At 41.1% G+C, this 21,090-nt stretch overlaps 2 protein-coding genes across 2 annotated transcripts in view; one reads left to right on the forward strand and one right to left on the reverse strand.

Annotated features, from left to right (window-relative positions):
• Window positions 1-1,847: 1,847 nt before the first annotated feature.
• Window positions 1,848-10,894, reverse strand: AP5M1 (adaptor related protein complex 5 subunit mu 1). The gene is made up of 8 exons (XM_054400330.1): window positions 10,827-10,894; window positions 6,430-7,075; window positions 4,673-4,900; window positions 4,117-4,256; window positions 3,349-3,434; window positions 3,128-3,243; window positions 2,790-2,886; window positions 1,848-1,953 (listed from the first exon to the last, which is right to left on the reverse strand). The coding sequence occupies exons 1-8, from the start codon at window positions 10,892-10,894 to the stop codon at window positions 1,871-1,873; spliced, it is 1,464 nt and encodes a 487-aa protein (XP_054256305.1). The 3' UTR covers window positions 1,848-1,870.
• Window positions 10,895-11,136: 242 nt separating this feature from the next.
• The window catches only part of EXOC5 (exocyst complex component 5), a 30,487-nt gene continuing 20,533 nt past the window's right edge, over window positions 11,137-21,090 (forward strand). The window contains exons 1-4 of the mRNA XM_054400090.1: window positions 11,137-11,163; window positions 16,424-16,515; window positions 19,287-19,434; window positions 19,806-20,000. Coding sequence (XP_054256065.1) covers window positions 11,137-11,163; window positions 16,424-16,515; window positions 19,287-19,434; window positions 19,806-20,000 — 462 coding nt within the window. The remainder of the gene's footprint in view (window positions 11,164-16,423; window positions 16,516-19,286; window positions 19,435-19,805; window positions 20,001-21,090) is intronic.

Consider the following 21,090-nt stretch of genomic DNA (forward strand, 5'->3'; position numbering starts at 1 on the left):
CTCTCCAGGTTCTGTTTTTCACCAGCCTTTCAAAATTTGTTCATTGCCTGATGACTGTCCTAAAAGCCATTTCCTATTTCCTGCAGATATCAATTTTCTTCTCAAAATTAGAGGCCTGCTTCTATAAACTTAGTCATTTTCTGCCCATTTTCACAGGGAAAATCGCTCAGTGATGTTTTTTGGAACCTCCAGCTAACTAGGGCTGGGTTTGTCTGCTCAGAGATAGTCTTGTGATTGAAAAAAACAGGTTCACACCTCTGGATCCTTGCCAACACTAGCTGTCAGAGCAATGCAGCTCATGGGCATTTGTGAAAGGAAATTCACCACTTCTGCTGACAGAGGCAGTAAAGGCTCCTGTATCATCTCCAGTGTGAGAATCATAGAATTGTTTAGGTTGGAAAAGACCTCTAAGATCATCGAGTCCAACCATTAACCTAATACTATCAAGGCCACTGCTAAACCATGTCACTCAGCACCACATCTACAGTCTTTTAAATGCCTCCAGGGCTGATGATTCAGCCATGTCCCTAGGCAGCTTCTTCCAGGGCTTTGACAACCCTTTCAGCAAGGGAAGTTTTGCAAATGACCAACCTAAACCTCATGTGCAACTTGAGGCCGTTTCCTCTCATCCTATCACTTGTTACTTGGGAGAATGGACTGACCCCCACCTCTCTACAGCTTCCTTTCACGGACCTGTAGAAAGCAAGATCTCATCTTCATTTTCTCCAAGCTAAACAACCCTAGTTCCCTCAGCTGCTCCTCACAGGACATGTGATCTAGGCCCTTTACCAGCCTTATTGTCTTTCTCTGGACCTGCTCTAGCACCTCAATGGCCTTCTTGTAGTGAGGAGCCCAAAAATCAACCCAGTATTCAAGGTGCACCCTTACCAGTGCTGACTACAGGCAGACTTAATTCCATTCACCACCACTCCTTGGGCCCAGCCATCCAGCCAGATTTTAATCCAATGCAGAGTGCACTTATCCAAGCCTTGTGCCCTGAGTTTCTGAAGGAGAATGCTATGGGAGACAGTATCAAAGGCTTTACTAAAGTCCAGGTAGACACATCCACAGCACTTCCCTCTTGCACTAGGCAGATCACCTTGCTGTAGAAGGAGACCAGATTAATCAGAGAGGACCTGCCTTTCGTAAACGTATGCTGACTGGGCCTGAAGAAGGATCTGGAGGTGCTGGAGTGTGTCCAGAGGATGATCAGAGGGCTGGAGCACCTCTCCTATGAGGACAGACTGAAAGAGTTGGGGCTGTTCAGTCTGGAGAAGACTCCGAGGCCTTCCAGTATCTTAAGGGAGCCTATAAGAAAGCTGGGGAGGGACTTTTTAGGATGTTAGGCAGCGATAGGACTAGGGGGAATGGAGCAAAACTAGAAGTGAGTAGATTCAGATTGGATGTTAGGAAGAAGTTCTACACCATGAGGGTGGAGAGACACTGGAAGAGGTTTCCCAGGGAGGTGGTAGAAGCTCCATCCCTGGAGGTTTTTAAGGCCAGGCTCGATGTGGCTCTGAGCAACCTGATCTACTTGAGAGGCATCTCTGCCCATGGCAGGGAGGTTGGAGTAGGTGATCTCTGAGATCTCTTCCAACCTAAGCCATTCTGTGATTCCGTGAATGTTAGAAAGGGAAGTAAAAATGGCCATGGCATGTAGATTTCAAATTGTCTTCTATAAGACATATTCATCACTAAACAATTTAAAATTGGTGTATGTTTTCAAGAGAAGTGACCTCTTGGTTTTCCTCAACAGTAATTTTGAAGCAAACATACAAACTACAAGTGCTGGAGGATATTTATTTTCACTGTACCATGACAGTACTCTCTTCAACTGTTTTGTTGAAATACAAAAATCATTCACAACAAATTAGTCAAGTAAGGTTTTGTACACCATAGGTGCTGGTGCTTTGGAATTCCAGATGTAGTAATCAGAAGAAATCAGTTCCCGGGCTGGAAAAAAAAAAAAAAAAAACAAGCAAGAAAAATAATAATTACAGGGTGCTTTACAATCAGACATTCCTTCATCCAAGTTAAGAGACTACTAATCCATCCTTACTAGTTTACAGAAAGGGTATAATGGCCTCTTTAAACTGTAAGACCCTTATTATTATTTGAAAATCGTTTCTGATAATGAGACATTTAAAGTCTCAGCTTCAATTACTTTTACTAATGTATCAGTCATGAGCTTAAAATTCAAACAGAGGTTAAGTCAAAGGCAGGTGGATGGCTTGGATTTTGTTCAATGAATATAAATTGCATACTCAATATAAAACATACAGGATGAAAATGTTGCTGGTTTGTGTTACAATTTAGGACTGAATGTGACCTGTCACAAAATCAACAGTGTAGATCACAGTTTTCAAGAGGCATTTCCAGGGTTCTGCTAACATAACTGACAGAAGCTGGAAAAGACAGACAGGTACAAATAAAAATGTTTCCATTAGGCAGTACTGCTCAGATTTAATGAGTGACTACTGCCTTCCCATTTGGTGTAATTTGGGTGCACACTTGGAAGTAGCCATGTGTTGACTCAAAAAGCAGCAGATTTGGTTTCTGCTTCACAGATTGTTGTGACTGTTGATGTAATGACACTAAGAGTAACAGTCTTACCTTGCATCACAAAAAAAACACCCCCCAAAAAAGCAGAGAACAAAATTTCTGCAATGTCCCAAGCAAACCAGGAGAAAGCTTTGTCCAAATTCAGTTACATAATTTTAATCATTGACATCTAACCCGTAGCTTCAATACACAGTTTCAGTTAAATAAATGACATTTTAGCAACTCACATGCAGTAATTTTGGGTTTTCCTGGTACAAAGATCTGAATAGAATGCTGGTCTACGTAGCATCCAGTAAGTGTAAAGTCTGGGATCCTAAAATACAGCTATAGAAAGAGGGAAAACATGATCAGATGCATATTGTTGCACTTGCTGTGCAAGTACTGGCAATCTGTGTTACAGGCCCTTGGTGTTCAAGTGTACTCCAAAATGACAGGATGTCAAATACTGCAAGCAAGAGGACAGAAAACTTCATGCTGAGAACAAAGAGGGGTTTAAAATCAATGTATCTTCACAGCCCATTTAAGATAATAAAAAAATTACAAAGGCTTCTTTTCTGTGACTTACTTTTACATAAGCAGTGTTGCCAGTGCAAACATGATCAGTTGGGTGCTCTTTGCTTGCAGTGCCAAAAGACACAGTTCCAGTCAGAGAAACTTCCAAAGATTTAGGAAACTTCTGTCCTAAAGCCAGAAACAGCATCTGTAAAAAATTACAGCTGTGCCTATGCTACACAAAACTGACTAGGGTTTCAGGAAATCAAGAGTGCACAGGGGTATTCTACTTACCAATAATCCAAACCAGTACACTCTTCTCTCGAGACAAATCCAGTTGGCCATAACTAACTTTGTACTCTAATTGAGCAATTGGGCCTCTACAGTAGGACAGAGGAGAAATAAAGCCATTGGAATTAGTACCAATCAGTACTGGTTAACACCCATTTTGTTAAAGAAATCAATGAAACACTGAAAGACATTATTTATGTGCATACAGACAAATCCTACCTATCTGAACACACCACTAGTTTATGTAAAGAAATTACAGAGCAGGAGAAAATCACTCTGGTCTCAACCTAGTAATCATAAAAGTCCTGTTGATATTTTGCTGTCTTTAGTTCACTGACAGCATTTTACTAACTCTATGATAAGCAAAAGCAACTTCCTATCATTGCATCTTTAAATTTTCATGATAATTATGTGACAGCATAGTCATGGCAGTTATCAGGGAGGCTTAAATGAAAACTATCGTTTTAATTTTAAATAACTGTATTTCTGATAAGCTGATCTGTAGCTAGGATTAGCAGTCTTAAGGAACAGGTAACCCTGGGTTGGAAGTGATCTTGAGACTTAATGCAGGAGGACTGGGGCAACGTTTCATGAGAAAAAAATACCACCGGGAAACAGAAGGAATCAGAATGTTATCAAAACTGGAAATTAGAAGAATTCCAAGGAGGCTTCCCAATATTTGCAAGGTCAGTGTCCACTGGTTATATTGACTCCTAACAGGACCATTTCAGAGAAATGGAAGAAATCTATTTAGGATTTTTTTATTCTTACCTGTTGAAAAAAGGTATATGAGCTTCACAGTGCTCAAAAGAATTCTTTATGCTTTCATGAAGCTTTAAATTAACTGTTATTTTAAATTGTGATCCCTCTTCGGTGAGTTGATAACATCCCAAAATTGGTGGAACAGGAACCTGGAAGAAACTGTATTCATTCTCAAGATAAATTAACACCATCTGATGATGGTGATCAATTATCATTGATGAATCAGTTTGAAATATAACGAACACACATTAATTGCTGACTGTGCCAAACCCTTTCTGGCTGCTTGTGATACACAGATTTGTGGTATACGCATTTGACACCTCAGCCTGGATTCATTTCTCTGATTCAGGCACCTAACTGGTTCATTTGAATTAGGAGCAGCCAGACCAAGCACCTGAAGGCACTGGCACCTCCTGACTCAGATGACTCAAGTGCTGAGTGCCTTCCAAGCAGTTTATTATATAAAAAACCATTCTACCCACCTCTGTCAGACCTGTCCAACAACACAAGTATTTTTATTCCTGCATAAAGACTGGAAAATAATGAGGGTGAGAGATGTTATTACCTGGGAAGTGTAGTAACACAAGTTGAATGACTCTGATGGAGGAATGAAAGGAAATTTGTAAGGTCCATTAAACACAGAATCATCCAGTGGCTCAGCACTGCTGGACATCAGCATGGCAGGGTCAACAGAAGTCACGCAATGATGGACCACGATATCTTGAAGCGGAGGAGCGTTGGTTGGGAGATTCAGACTGAGGGTTACATTTGGTGCAGATCCCTCTATGTCACACTTGAAAAAAATGAAGTCAAGAAATTATTCTAAACTATCTCCCTCAGGTCAGAACTTGATGTTCAAAAATCAAATGCAAGCATTTTGGAAAAAAAAATATTACACTAAAATTTTCCAGCTGGTTTCAAACATTCATACTGATGAATACTGTCAAAACAAAGTCCCTTTCCCATTTCTGTAGCCTGTCCCACAGAGCAGGGCTATGATGTCAGTCTTAGCTAAATGTCTCCAAATTGACAAGAAAAGAGCAGACAAGTCAGCCAAGGACTTACTGCATAGTGACATCACTATGAACATTACAAAAACACACTTGGTGGTAGTCTAATTAATTCAGTTACTTTTACAACATCCACTTAATGGATTCAAGCATGCTATTAATGGCCGCTGTGGTCCCATGTCAGCCTTCTCACGGCAACCATGTGCAGCACATCCAACATCTTGTCCCTGCGTGTGCCAGCTCAGCAGCACATGATTACACCAGGGCTGCTTTCCTCTTATGTAAGGTCGTCCACTCTGCAAGATGACCTAGAAACTTGTCCCTCTGAGAGCAAGGAGCTGTTCACTCACATAATCCCTACCAACATGGCTGCTGGGAAATAACCCAATCTCCGGAAGCACAGTACTTAGGCTGTCTTCCTCCAGAGATGAGTATCCCACCTCTTGCAAGTAACTAAATTGTCATGATCTACTTTATTAGGAGGTCGTTCTCCTCCTGAAACACTGGCAGCTACAAATGCAGGGTACTGTGATAATAATATAGTGCTTATATAGCATATCCCAGAACAGAGAATGTTAAATAGAACATTAAATAGACAGTTAAATATATTTATTATATATTTATATATATAAATAAATAGAAAGTACAAATTTAAATGTATTTCATAATTATTGATCTATTTAGTCAATATTCCCCAATTTTTAATATTAAACAATGAAAACCACTGTCACATAGAAAAACATTCAAAACAATTCTATCATCAGTTTCTTTCAGCAGATCCGTATCAACTGTTCTATGTCAGCTAAATGAACGTTTGTGGATTCAGAATGCTGTAACAGAATGAAGTAGAAAATTAAACTTTCATTTGGCAGGAAAACTAATTAAAAATGCTCATGTAAAGATACTTGTAGAAGACTCATTCAGAAGTTCTGTTTGCAATCATTATTTCACACATCGCTTTTCAGATAGCTGCAAAGAAACCTGGTGTTAGGACTACTATTTCTTAGTCTCTATATGCAAAAAATGCATGAAATTACTTCTCCCTATTTAATTTAAAATATGGGAAATCTGGGAAAATACAATGAATGCTGTAAATTTAAGTCTTATACATGGTTACTGAAAAATGCATGAAGCATGCAAGAAAAGAAGATCAAAATGAAGGACACTAATGCATCAGTCTTATACGTAATAGTTTGTAACACTTTGAAATATGACAGGATTAGAAATTCACTCATCACATACCAAAGTACAATGTATGAACAGTTATCTTCCCCATGTGCTTGGGTCAGACTTGCACATCAAATGCTCTCACCTTGCAATTGACAGCTCCATAAACTTGCCACACGTCCACAACATCTCTTTTATCATACTGCATACACTTGACTTTTTCAGTGATGCAGACGTTGACCTGAGGTTTGCCTTTGTATGTGTTGGATCTCCAAGCTGGCTGATTCTCATCTGTAGGCATCTCCTGAATGTCATCAAATGAGCTGTTTAAGCTGCGTATGTTTGTGTTTAAGGGGGTGCCAAGTGGACAGGCCTGTATAAGAAGATTTCGAAGCTGGCCTATTTTTGCACTCATCTCAGCTTCATTTTTACGACTTGGAGAGATGTAGTCCACAATGCCTAACAGAAGAGCCAGTCCTTGGGAGAGCCCACTAACAGTGAGGAGGGGTGGCCGCGGCTCCAAACTCTCCTCAACTAGTGGGAGACATGCATAGATTAAACCACTCTTCTGGAAAGCAAGCACGGGCCAGAGGTCCCCTCCTTCGGTGCGAACTGAATATACCGATGAGTGATTGATTCGTGTACAGGTATCTCGATGCTCCACAAAAATATGGTCATCTATGAGTCTCAGTTCAAAAAGCAGGGCTTTAAGGAAAGCACTGTCAGATGGCACAGGCACATGTGTTGACCCGTTGAAGGTCTCAGCACGTATTTCAACAGTGGGGTAACGTCTGTGACATGGAGATAAAACCATCTTAATGCTATCCGTCTTTTCCCACCCAAAATATCATACCAACAGAGTTCCTAGAAGCAGGACTACACAATATCTTTTCTGGCTGTCAGAGAATGCAAACACATTAATCTTTGGAATACAGATCTAATCAAGGATGGTTTCTCTTAGGTATTTAAATAGATCCCAAAGGCCTCCAAAAGCAAGTTTGTGTAAGTGGAAGTCAGCAATGTCCTGACAGGAACAGTGACAGGGTCAGAATCTAAACCACTGTCAATGAAACTGTTTCATGAGGAATTAGGATTCATTCTAGCAGTTGGATTGTTACTGGAAACTTTGAACAAATGCATTCATTCATTCATTCATTCATTTTTTCACTAAAATATGAATGTATCTCTCTACCCTTCCTGCTGTATAAAGGTGTGTTTAAAGACACCAATGAACCCAAGCACAACTTACACCAGTGCAGCAAAACTTACATTTCTAAGAGGTGCAATCACACTGAAGACAAGCTTTCATACGTTTAAGACAACAGGAATCCCACATAATAAAATTCTGCAACAGTTTTTTGCTCAGATACAGAATGCTACTGATTCAGCTTTGGTCCTCTAATAAACACCGTATTTGTGAGATAGTATAATTGAAGTTAACTCACACACAGGTTCTTTATTGCTGTTCTGAGCATACACAAATGATCTGCAGCAGTTGCTTTAACAAGATTAACTATAATTCTTTACAATATTATATATAGAAAAAGATTTCACTGTACGTTAAGTCAAATTTTGCCAACAAGAGCTGCATGATTTTTGGTGAGGAGTAAAATGGATTCCACACTGCAAGTACAATATATGTGACTTGAAGCTGTCATGACTCCTTCATGATTAGTGGGTGTTTTTTTTTTACTTTTGTGTATTTAAGATGTTGCAGAGACACAAAAGCTTTGTATATTTTAAAGCTGCCGTGTTGCATCAACATATGTATTTATATATTTAATTTCAAACTTCCTAGAGGTAATGTTTGAGAAAAGCAGTATTTTTTTTTTTAAAGACAGCAGAATGAATTTCTTCTCAAACTAAACTAAATCTGTTAGGAGGAACTGGAGAGTTTCCTTTTAATAAATAGCTGAGAGAAGAAAACATACTACTTCCTCTAATGCATTGGTTTTCATCCTTCTTTTGCAACTACAGACCCCCACGAGTGTCTCTTACATTAAGTCTGATAACAGGTTGGCTTTTCTACATTCTCTTTTGTGGATCCTCTTAGTAGCTATGTACAGTCTCTCAAAGTGCATAATACAGGTTAACTGACAGGAAACTAGGAATCATGTTGTGGCAGATCTGTTCTCAGGCTGCATTTTTGAATTCAGAGCCATGCTTGCAGACAAACATGGGGGAGAACCAACCACACAGATACATAAATGACTTTATTTATTCCCCTTTTATACCACCTTTTTAAAGACATATTGACAATCTTTCTTAAATTGCCATGGAACGTGTAATCCCAGCAATGTGGTACTTTGTTTTATCTATGACCCCCATATGTATTGCTTCCCTTCTGCTACTTCAGCACTTGCATGGTTCTTATCCTGTTGCCTCTAAGTCCCACCTACACAATCTTTCTTAACTGACTAGCAAAGTCACTTGCTGGAGGCACTTCCCAAGCTTATTTTCAATGACTGCTTTTTTGGTTTGATTCCTAATCAGGCATCTACAGCTTGTTGTTGTTTTTTTTTTTTTTTTAAAGTAAGAAAAGGCAAGCATAAGCAGAGAGAAGACAGAGCTATGAGATCCGTAAACAGGATGCAGATGACAGTAAAACTCCTCCCGACAGTCTCATGTCTATTCTGAATAGCAAGGAAACAGTGGTTTTGAGGCTCAAAAATTTATGATGACCTCCAGAGCAAGGTTATAAAAGGCCACATGTAACCTTGGTGGGCATCTGTTTTTGGTCAACCTTCTAAAAACAAAGGAAGAGGAGGTATTTCAGTCTGGGTTTGTTTTGCTTATATCCCAATCTCCCTGTTCCATTTGGTGAAGGTCTCCCCACGCCACAGCAATCTTCTCCTATTATATCTTCCCCTCCCACTGTATCTTCCCAGATTTAACAGGGATAATTGGTTAGCCCTTTAGATATCAGTTTTTCAGTATTCCCTTCTGGAAAGTCATGAAAACTTAAAAAATTGAGAGTTTCTAGGGGCAGATGAATAAGCTTTGATGATTCAAGAGAGAGACCAAACTTGTTGCCTGAATTAAGTTATGATCAGCCTAAAAAAAAGTGGAATGCTTTGATGTCCCATATGTCTTCTCTGAGGTTAAAGATCAGGGTTCACGTATCTCCAGCTGAGTGTGTAAGTCCCGAAACCAACAGTTTCCATGTGATCTGGCATTCTTTATATTGTCTGTCTGCATTGTTGAATTTAAGGTCACTTAGGAGGATAAACCTGGGGTTTTCACAGCCCTATTATTTCTTCTGGGAACTTGAAAGATCTAAGTCTGGAAATCACTTGAAGTATCAAGTATAGTTTGTCCTTTTCAAAGATGTGCTATTCCTTGTCTCTGCTGCTTACTGTGTGACAAGTTACTTCACATATCCCTGTCACCAGCCCCTCCTTCCTCCATGGTGATTACACTCGCAGATTTTTTGGGACAAGGCTTTCTCTTTCTCTGCGTTTGTAGCAAGGAGGCCTCATCTCTGGTCTTATAGGTAATACAAGGACCATAATACTAATCCTAAAACAATCAAAGAATGTCCAATGTAGAGATCTGTCTGCATCTTAAGATGGAAGATAGTCTACTTGCTCTTTTTTTTGTTGGCCTGTCTTGAAGAGAGAACCTTCTCTCTTCAGTTTTACTGAATTCAGGCCAGGACTGTGGGTCATGTCTATTATCCAGGTCTCATTATTTTTCCTTTTCCTAGCCCCAGTTATTTGCCCTTTTCCTACCCCGCAGTATTTTTTATCCCATTCTTTGGAAGTGAGTCCTCTGAAATCACAGAGGGCACAAAAAAATGGCAACATATTTTGTCAGACCACAAAAAGCAGCCTGACTAGCCCAAAGTCTTTACTTAAAACACTCTAAGAGTTGTGAACAAGAAGTACTCCTTTGGCTAATAAAAAAAAACCAACAAATTTGTATCTAAACATTAAAATCAAGTGGAAAATTACATTTCGGCCTGAAAATGCTGTACTTTTTGTACAATTATGGAACAATTCAAAGAGAATATAAGCAAAATTTCAGGATCACTACCCTGTTCTTTTGGATATCGGGACAGAAAAAAAAATAGGAAAAAATATTTACAGTCACTGACAGAGGAAGAGAGAAAGGAAAGTCATATGCAAAACAAGAAGCTGTTAAAAAAATAGTTTTAGTTAAAATCACATTATCTGAACTGAGAAGTGTTCCAAATTAGGTTCATAAATGTACAGTGGCCTGCGGTGCTTTGACAAGCCAACGGATTTATCCCCTATCAGACTATTTTGGCATTTTTGCATCTATTCCGGGGCCCAGAGGCAGCTCTGGCTGCTCTGAAAAACTCGGCGCCTCCGACGCAAACCTTCAGCTTCTTCTCTTTCCCCGCTGACCGAGGCCGGACGCCCAGCAAGCCGTGCAGCCCGGGCAGAGATGCCCAGCAAACCCTCGCCAGGCGCCGGTCCCCTGAGGATCCTCGCCCGGGCCTCCTGACTCACGGGCCTACCCAGGCCGCCGGGTCCCTCCTCGATCTCCACACGTCCCACGGCCCGGCGCCGCCGTTACCTGGAGAAGAGCACGGTGCCGCCGGCCCCGGGTTCGTGCCTGACAAGCCACAGCGCCCGCAGGGCCATGGCAGTGGTGGTGCTGAAGGCAGCCCCAGCGTTGCGGAGGGGCTGCTGCTGCTCCCGCTGCAGCGCACAGTTCCCAGCCCCTCCCCGGCAGCGGCCGCCCCGGCGCAGGCCCATTTCCGGCGGGTAGAGGCGGCGCTGCGGCGGCAGTTGCTGCTGCTGCCGGGGCGGCGGGATACAATGGGCGGCAGCGGTGGGGTGACGGCGGCGGGCCGCTGAGGAGCCCCGCCGCCATCCCTGTGGCCATGGCCACCACGGCCGAGCTCTTCGAGGTGGGTGCGGGTAGTGCCGGCGGCTCCCTGCGGGCGTCCCCGGGCTGGGCCCAGGGGCGGGAGGCGGTGGCCGGGCCGGCCGGCTCTCAAATGGGATGCTGCGGCCTCCCTCCGTCACAGCCGGGGCGCAGCGTCCGCCGAGCGAGCATCTGCTGGGGTGGGGGAACCGCGTACAGGCAGACGGGCCCTCCCGGGGGAAGGGCGTGTTGGGGTGAGAAGCGCAGTGCCGGAGTCGCAGGAAACGGGGCGTCGGTGTGGGAGGCTGAGGGAACGGGTGTGATGCCTCGAGGGGATGCAGGCCTTCGTCTTCCCTAAGGCGAGAGCTTGCGGCGTCCCTTACGACTGGGCCTCCTTCCCTTGGGGCTCGGAGTTCCCTGCTGCAGACGGGGTGCTGCTGTCAGCAGGTTATGCCAGGCCCCGCCGCCACCCTTCTCCCGATGGCACATACGCAGTTGACCCCAGCAGCCTAGTACCTAGTACGGGTTTTGCTAAGAAATAGCTTTGTCCTCCTTTTAGCTGCTGTGAAACTGAGGAACGAGAAACCAAGCAGCTCTCCCAAGGCCACGCATGAGCACGGCAGGAATATAGCAGCAGTCTGGCAATTCTCTTCTGGGCTGGACCACGGGCTCTCATGATGTGACAAGTGATTAACAGAAAATGCTTGTCCCTACTTGCTAGTGCATGGGGATGTGGTATCGTTGCCAGATATCCTCTGTTTGCTCTCCAAGTCACTCAAGGGCAGCTTGTTCGTTTGGTGTCTTAACACCAGGACATGCTTTGCCCAGCCTTCAGGAAAGGTCTTCCTGTTTCTCTGGAAGATCCTATAGCTGTGGTTTACATAAATGCATTGTGTGTGCTTGTATTTATGAATCACAGTTATGACACACGAGTGCTATGACTCACATCTTTCTGACATGCATGGCTTGAAAAAATAGCAAGACTAGTAAACTGTGTTCTGATTAGCTAGATGCTAGGTTTTATACAATCTCTACATGTCTGTAGCTGTCCAAGGAGCAGTCCATTGATTTCTCAATGTGATGACAGTGGGGTTCTGTTCTTTGTGTTGGTACTGAATGTGAGATAACTTGGGCATGGAAAGAAAACTAAGTTTTGTCTGGTTTGGGTCATGCCACAATTTGTCTTATTTTACAATAGCAATAAAGATGAAATTGGAAAGCAGGTGAGACTCTTGCCTAGACACATGGCTAGAAAAGATGTTTTTCATTATGAAAGCTAGTATATTTTTCCTCTCTTGCTTTCACTTCTCTTTTACTCCAAAGGCAAGAGAATTAATGTTGCCTGCTGTGTTAGTCTGAAGTCACTGCCAACATGAAAATGGGAGTAACCCTTACCTGCACACTGAGTGTGGCTATTTGTCATCATGTTTTCATGAATGTGTGTTCAAAAGTAATTTTCAATATAGATACATGAGACGGTGTAGAGGGATCCATGCTGAAAGTGGACACAACATGGACTCAATTCTCCCTCTCGTAGCTCAAAGCATAATTTAGCAATGATTATTTCTAAACTGGTCTTTAATGTGGCTAGGTCCAGTTTAGTTTTATTTGCACAGACCAGATCAAACCAGGTTATCATCCACTTCAGACATATCTTTTATTAAATCAGTAGTATTGGCTGAATGCAAAGGATCAGGTTAATTCATCTAGAGCTGGAGGGCAGTTCAAAGCTGTGGAGAAATTGACTGTTTGAGCTCATCTGATAACAGGCAAAGGACTTGCAAATGACATTTGTAATAGCTGATTTTCAGCAATTTCTGCAGAACTGGGTAGGAAACTTAAAATAGGAATTAGACTGTCAGCTATAGGTAACCTGTTATCAAGATAGTATTAAAAAGAACAAATATATGTGGAAGATAGACACAAGCAAAACTAAAAAGTTTTGGATTAGCAGTGGAAGCTGTGAAATCTTAAAAAATCTTAAAGACACCGCTGAACGTCATTTAGTATTTATAAATCAAATACATTATTTTTAGCACACCCTTTGTGAAAATTTGGAAGAGAAAACTCGCTTTGCTTCTCTATTGGTCAGTTTTCTGCACATCGTAATATTCCCTGCAGTTACTGTTTCTTAAAAAATACAGAGCAAGGTTTATATAGCTAAAAACACAAAGGGCATGTCTCTTAATTAAGACGGTCTTGAAAACCAGATATTTTCCAGGTTATACATCTTTAAAAGATTACTTTATAGCAGTGATTCTGCCATTGTTTAGGTCTAACTAAACTAATTAACACTCTTTGCTGTTATATCAGACTATTCAAACAAAATACAGGTACCAGACATTGCAGGAGAAAAGCTGGAAGGGAGACATTGTGGAAGAAGGGGGTGCTTGTGAGTGCCTGTGCTGTGGCAAGGGTGGTGGAGGCGACTGGGCTGCTGCTAGTCGAGTTTGAACTCACGACTGGTCAGGTGGCACCAAGTTTGGGGTGAACTGTGCTGTTTGTTGCCATATGGCATGCAGTGAAGGGAGATGCAGGTACTCTCTACACATGTGCTCGATGGAGCTTTAGAGGAGTACAGAGATATAATGGATAGAGCAAGATTTGTGTTATAATAATTAATTTTGAGGGTTTATGGCATATCATATTTCCTTGGGAAAGGAGGCTTTTCATAGGCTTGCAGAAAAACTCAGTATACAATGTTTTTCTGGAGGGTGTCATGGACTGAGTTGAACCTGCTGCTGTTACAGCATGCTGCAGAGTCATGCCAGCTTCAAAAATGAAAGTACTGTCTGGACCAAAGTATTATGGGTCTTGAAGTTCAGATTATAATGTGAGAGTTTTCCTGTTCAGTTGGTGCTTCTGGGTTCCAGGTTCTTGGGTGTTGGTCTTTCCTGCTTGGATGGTGGTGGGACAAGAAAGGATGGGGGAAGAGTTTTCTGTCTCGGGCTTTTGGCTCGCTTGCTTCTGCTTGCTGCTGCTTTGCCCTGTGCTTTTCTGCAGATAGGCTAAGGTCATTATGCATTTTGTACCACGTTTTTTCTGATTTTGCTCAGTAAAATCTGTTCTTAGCTCTCTCTTTTTTTATCTCAACCCTGAGTTTTTGTGTGTTATTTTTCCTCCATTTCTCTGTTGGGAAAATAGAAATACGTTAACCCGCTGGTTTGGTTTGACCTGTTTTGTTCTGATTTAAACCATTACAGAGGGAAAGCAAAACAAAACAAAAAAGGCAACCATAAAAAATGAAGCAACAAAAAAACCACAAAGAAAAATAATCCAGGCCATTATGTCTGTGTAGGTGAATTATCTTTTAGTGCAAATGTCTGAAGGAAGAGAGAAATGTGGAAAATACTTAGAAGCAGTAAGTAGAGCACCCTTTATACAGTGTTCTTCAAAACACTGTATGTGGCGTTGGTATCCTTGTAACTGGACTGGTGCTCCAGCTGAATTGCAGGATCTTCAGAGGAAGGGTGGTGGTTGTGATTTTCATATAAAGCAGAAATGCTGCAAGGAGCCATAAGGTAATTGTGAAGCTGGAGGACCTGAAGAGAATGTTGCTGTATTGAATGGCTCATTTCACTTGAAATTAACATTGCAAAAATGTTCCCAAACATTTAGAGGTAAAGATGATATAAAGAGAAAATTTACACTTGGTAGGAAAACACTGTGTTGTATAACTTTGGATGAAATGGATTCACATAAAGGAAATGTTGCATATCAGGAAGAACTGGGTTAAAGAGATAAGTAACATACAGAGAAATGGTTTGTATGTGGTACCAACCAGCTACTTTTGAAGCTTAACCAAGGAGGCTGGGCAAACCACAGTTACTCTAGTCAGTCTGAGTGGGGAGTTACTGGGTGATCTGTTGAAAGGTTGAAACTCTTGTCCTGTCTAGAAAGATTCAGCATGTTACAAAATATATTTTAAAACCTTTTATCTTTCTGTTTAATAGCTGGGCCTGCGTGGATGGGGCATAACATGTTTCTGAGGATTGAGAGGCCTTGAACGGGCAGGGTTTGCTTTTCAGCCCTTGTTTCTAGTTACTAAAATAATACTCTAATGTTGTTTTTTCCCCCTGTGAATTACTTCTGACAAAGTTTTATGCCTATTGATACAGGAACCATTGATACCCTTGGAGATCTGTTTGGTGTTTTTTTTTATTATTCTTATCTTTTAAACTGAGCTTTATCAAAAGCAGTGGTGGCATGTTCGCATTTCACTATCAGACATAAGCTGTAACAAATACCACTGTTAACCAAAGCCACTCCCAGCTTTGTGTTGTATTTTGTTTCACCGTTTTAGAGCCCTTGCTGCATGTAATTTAAAAGCTTTCCATCAAATCCTGATGGTTGTGAGAATACTTTGCTTACTGATCTTAAGTGTGCTGATGTTAGCATCCAAACAATGCTGCTAGATTCCCAGTGAAGCTGAGGTGATAAACACTAACTTGACTATTTAATGTTAGCTATGTGAAAAAATATTTGAGCTGGTTTGAGTTCTAAGCGAAATAAAATCACAGGTTTTGGTTTTTTAATGAGGTCTCTGCCTTCAGGAAACATTGTTGGATGGAGAAAGAATCTGAACTCTTCACCATTGTGCAGTATTTTTATGGAAAAAAACTTGAGGAGCCTTGTGTTTTTGCATTGCTCATGCCCTCTTTTTCCTTCTTGGGCAAGTCGAGTCAGTGATCTGTTTTTCTGCTTGCTTTGTTTTTGTTTGTGGTTTGTTTTTTTTCTTTTAATCTGCTTTGTTTCTGCAGCTACAGTTTGATGTTGCATAGTGTCAAGTGGCAGTCTCACATTGTTTTTGCCACAGGTTCTGTTTGTGATGCCATGTGAACTGCATCAGAGAGCTGAGCAACTGCAAAGAAGACTTTGCCATGTAATTTTTTTAGGCAGATTGGTCCTCCCTCCTTATCTGCTGCACAGCTAAGGTTGGGTTGCATGTTGTGGTATCTCAAATCAATGTACCTGCTGCTGGTTCAGACTCTTTGTAATGACGAGCCATAAGCTCATCTGGAAATAAGGACAGGTAATTTGGAGCCAGCTCTTCACAGACCTGCAGCAAATTCTTTCCTGCTCATCTGGCAATCTCAAGTCTAGATATTCAAACCCAAACCTTATTAAGAACATAGTTCTCTATATTAACTATGTAAACATAAGAGGTGCTGGGATAATTATCAACACTATACTCACTCTTGATTGTGGTAAAGCTTCTAAACACTTTCAGAATGATGTATAAGCAGCTGCTTAAGGAACGACCTGCTGTGGTGCATTGTAAAGATTTTTTATTCTGTGGCTAGGAGCCCTTTGTGGCAGATGAATACATTGAACGCCTGGCATGGAGAACACCTGGAGGAGGTTCCAGAGGTGGAGAAGCTTTTGATCCGAAAAGGTAAAATAAAATTGCATAATGGTCAAAATGATTGTATCTCTAATTGTACTGTTTTATTACACACATTACAGAAAGCCTGTATGTAGTATCGGTACGTGTCCAAGGAGGCTTTCATTTGGGAGAATTGCTAGAATGTGTGACCATGAGCCAATTATTCAGAACCAATTATTCAGTAACAAGAGCAGGGAAAGTCACTTTCCGATTTAGACCTTTTGAATGAAGCAGAATTGATGTTGTTTGTCCTTGTCAGATGTGAACATTCCAAAGCACCAGAGCTCCCAGATTAAAGCATAATATGAAGCTTCACTACTATGATAGTTAAGTCAATTTAAAGAGTTTCTTGCTAGTTTGGCTGCCTCAACTGGCTTCTTGTAAAACCCAGTAGTTTCCAGTCCTGGTGCAAATAAAAGGCCCAAACAGGTAGGATGGGAAGAAAGGCAATGTTCGCTTAGGTTGTTTTTGACTGAACTTACGTGAATTTTACAGCCTGCATCCACTGGACAGCTTGCAGCTCCTGAATGGAGGTGGGCTTCTGATCTTCTTCTTACTCTTAGCTGCACACTGTGATGACTCATCTTGAGCTAACTCTAGTCACATGATCTGATCATAACTAATCAAAGTCATAAAATATGAGAAAAGAGCTTTTTTTTTCTACCTGCTTTAGCAGTTATAGGGGACTGGAAAAGTCTGGGAGCAAGTGCAAAGGAAGGAGAGGTTGTGTCTGTGAGCTGGTGGTAAGAACTAATGTGAGTGTGTAAAGAACAAGGCTAGAGCAAGGGATGTGGGGCAGGTGGAAGTAGTGCTGGACCTTCAGTCTGGTGCCTGTATCCTATGCAGAACTTTATATGTGATTTAAGCATGAAGAAGCCTGGAAATACACAACATTGCTTCCTGTAGCTCTTTCTCCATGGGTATGCCTGGTATATACTTTAGAGTAGTTGATGATCAGTACCAATACCAGCTCAGTTTAACCTATCATCTATGTTTCTACTGGTTTGCTACTCCTGTGATGCACTTGCAGGATTCTCCCACCTGTCCTGAAAAATATGCAACAGTAAATATTTTTTTCTTCTTGGATCTTCTAGTATTGGGCAGGGAGCCAAAAGAAACAGGCTTTTGGGTGTGTGTTTCTTTTCTGTTTTCAGAATATGATGCTTTTGTTTGGCAGTCTTTATTTCTGCTTGAGCATTCTTTCTTGTCTCACTGAATACTATAGTTGAATAAGTGTTGAGCTGGATCAAAGCCTGTTTAAAAAACAACCCCCAAACTGAATTGAATCAGCTTTTATAAATGACTGGAAACTATCTACACTTCTCTAGGCTTTGGTTTGCAGGTGTACTTTGTGTCACTTACTATTGTTTAAATTTTAAGTAGACTTCTCTAAATTTAAGTGTGTTCCCTGTGGTTTTCTGTGGAATAATGCAGCATGCTTACTCTTGGGCTTCTGGCAAGCATGAGGTGGAGGAAAGAAGTCATAAACATCTGCCCCAATCCAGTTTTCTTTAAAAAGTTGTGCCTTTAAGTCACTGCTGTAAGGATGCCATCTGAAATGGGTTTTTAGACCAATACAGTGGGGGAAAACAGTTCCTGTGCTCCAAGTAGCAGGGTAAAAACCAGTCATTTTAGCAGCAGAAGATACAACTGAAAATGCAGTGACCCACCATACAGCTGGAGAGAATCATTTTAGTAACAATTAGGTGTTACCTGGAGAAAGCTCTAGATGTTGCCGAGGAGAGGTACTGTAGATTTTACGGGGAAGGAGTCGCATTAGGGTAGGATAATACATTCTGCTTTTAGCTTCTGATTCTAGCTTGTGCATGGGGAGCCAGGAGGGGAACATGATGCTGGTTCTGCCTTTCAGTGGCACTGCAGGTTGGAAGAGCTTCATATTCACAGTACACCTGCTGAACAGAGTATCTGTGAAAAAGCAGATTCCTGAGCAGTCTAGAAATAACTCCCTGGAAGGGATTCCCATTTCCTTTCCTCTACTTTGACGTTAAACCTGGGCAGCAGAGTTTTCAAATCTTTCATATTTTTTCAGTTATTAGCATGAATTTTATGGCTGTGAAGGATCTGGAAATAATCCATTCCATGGATATCAGTGACTGGGATGTTTTGAAAAGTATGTTGAGAAGACAACTGGAATGGGACAGAATGAACAAAAGGAATGAGAAAGACATTGAGAATGGAATGAAGAATAAAGGAAGTTTGAGAATACATCCCGATGTGTGTGTTTGGGAAGAGTAAAATGTTAGTCTGGAAGAAAAATTGAAGTGATGGGAAAGAACCTTAAAATACTGTATTTTGTAGGATGCAGTGAAGTCAGGAAGCAACGGGGTTATAAGCAAAACAATATTATGAACTGTATGGTTGCATTCATTGCCTATTAATAAGATGCTGATTTACAAGTTTACAATAACATGTGGAAGGTATGGTCCAGTTAAAGCCCTTACATTGAAGGGATGTAGTGTCCTAAGCTCTTTGTCCTTAAGAGACTTATGTGGATAGAGAGATTTTTGTATGTGGCAGAGCCACATTCTTGAGTGGGTAGTATTTAGGTATTCTCCTGTCCCCTGGCTTACCTTTTATATGGTCACATAGTTTTCATGTAGGCTTAGAGAGTGATGTAGTTCAAAACAAAATAGCATTTGTAAGTTAGACATGATTATATCAGCCTTGTAGGAAAGATCTTTGAGGTTTTATTCAGCTCCCTGCAGAAGACGATGTCTTTCTGACTAAAATATACTTTCTTGTGTTTTATTTTAAATCAGACTATTGGAAGAATTTGTAAATCACATCCAAGAATTACAGGTAATGGATGAAAGGATTCAGAGAAAGGTTGAGAAACTAGAACAGCAATGCCAAAAGGAAGCAAAGGAATTTGCCAAGAAAGTACAAGAGCTGCAGAAAAGCAACCAGGTAAAATCTAAAGTCACTGATACGCTGTGCAAGTTTTAAAAGCATTACCTGCTCTTTTAACATTTCTTGGTACAGTGTGCTACTGTTTGAGATAAGTATGAAGAGGTTTGATGGAAAAGAGTTTCCCCTGTCACGGGGGGCTAAGCTATTTGCATGTTCAATTAGTGAGTGTTAGCTATTCTGAGAGTAGTGAGCCTTCACAATAGTTTAAGGGAAGACACTAAGCTTGAAGAAGTTGTGTGCACTTATTGAGTGGTTCTGAGTAGTTCTGAGGTACCGCATCTGGAAAGCTGATGCCTGCTTTCAATGTGCTTCTTAAAGTACAGTAAATGGCAATCATGAGTTTTGTGTCCGTGTCTGTGTTCTCCCAGGTTGCCTTCCAACATTTCCAAGAACTAGATGAGCACATCAGCTATGTCGCAACTAAGGTCTGTCACCTTGGCGACCAACTGGAGGGGGTAAACACGCCACGGCAACGGGCTGTGGAGGCTCAGAAGCTGATGAAATACTTTAATGAGTTTCTGGATGGAGAGCTGAAGTCTGATGTTTTTACAAACTCTGAAAAGGTAAGAGCTGTCAGCAGGATGAAAGCAGTTCAAAGCAGTAAGCACTACTGCCCTAATTACAAGCTGCTACCATGACTTACCATGGTCAGACTTCAAACCACTGAGTGACTGACTTGTTAAAGTTTCATTGTTCTGAAATGTAAATTAACAACACTGGGTTGCAGATTGCTGATAAAGCATTTGTATTCAATGATGCTTAATGTGGCAATGTTGGCATTTTTCATTTTATGAAATTATCAGAGATTTGAGAAACGCTGGGAGGGCAACTTTAGAGTGCATACAATATCTGCCTTTTCTCTTTGAACCTCTTGCCTCAGATCCACCCTGTAATGCAGAACGTTTCTGAATACAACTTCTTTGTGAAACTTTGCTCTGTTGGGTCAGTCCACTGGCCTTGGATACCTTTTTGTCACAGCATGGCTTTGGTCTTTGTATAGTCCTGTGGTTATGTCTCCACCCTCTGAATTTAGAGGAACCAGGCAGGAAAACTTCAAAGAAATGTTGAAGTATTTTGTTTTTCTTATGCTCCCAAGAGTATGTTCATGAAGCAAATATAATCTGAATGGTGTGGATAATGGAAATAAACTGAAAGAAAAATGTCTAGCTGTAAGCAAAGAGGCACACATTAGATTTTCCTCTGCAGTCTTAAGGATAAATTGTTGGTTTGGGTTGTGGGGGGAGCGTTTTTTTGTTTGTTTGTTTGTTGTTTTGGGGTTTTTGTGTGTGTGTGTGGTTTTTTTTTCTTTGAGATGTATCCTGAAGAATCTTTCTCCTCTACTTTAATTCTGTGCAGTGGTATGATTGTAGTCAGGAAAAAAATTGCAGTCTATGGGAAAAGCAAAGGCTTGGTTTGCAGATTCAGCAAAAAAATCTGTGCTTGAAATGCAGCTCCTAAAGGACCTGAGAATAGGTTAATAGTCATCCCCTCTCTACAGAACTGAAGGTGTCTGTCAAGGAAAAGGGAAAACTAATCATTTCATGTAGTTGTATTCCCAAGAAGTCAATTGCAGAGTGACTTTTGATTCATAGTCTGTGGATATATGGTAATTACCAGTTGATCGTTTGCCCTAATCTAAGGAGCACATAAAAA

Source organism: Indicator indicator, chromosome 4, assembly GCF_027791375.1.
Source record: "Indicator indicator isolate 239-I01 chromosome 4, UM_Iind_1.1, whole genome shotgun sequence".
Taxonomy (NCBI): Eukaryota; Metazoa; Chordata; class Aves; order Piciformes; family Indicatoridae; genus Indicator; species Indicator indicator.

Bases quoted from the DNA above. Each gene is read 5' to 3' on its own strand.
- AP5M1 (XM_054400330.1), bottom strand. From the start codon at position 10,894: ATGGCCCTGCGGGCGCTGTGGCTTGTCAGGCACGAACCCGGGGCCGGC. The intron at 7,076-10,826 runs GTAACGGCGGCG...TCCATGTCACAG, and splicing joins GGCACCGTGCTCTTCTCCAG to ACGTTACCCCACTGTTGAAA. The intron at 3,435-4,116 runs GTAAGAATAAAA...GTCCTACTGTAG, and splicing joins CATATACCTTTTTTCAACAG to AGGCCCAATTGCTCAATTAG.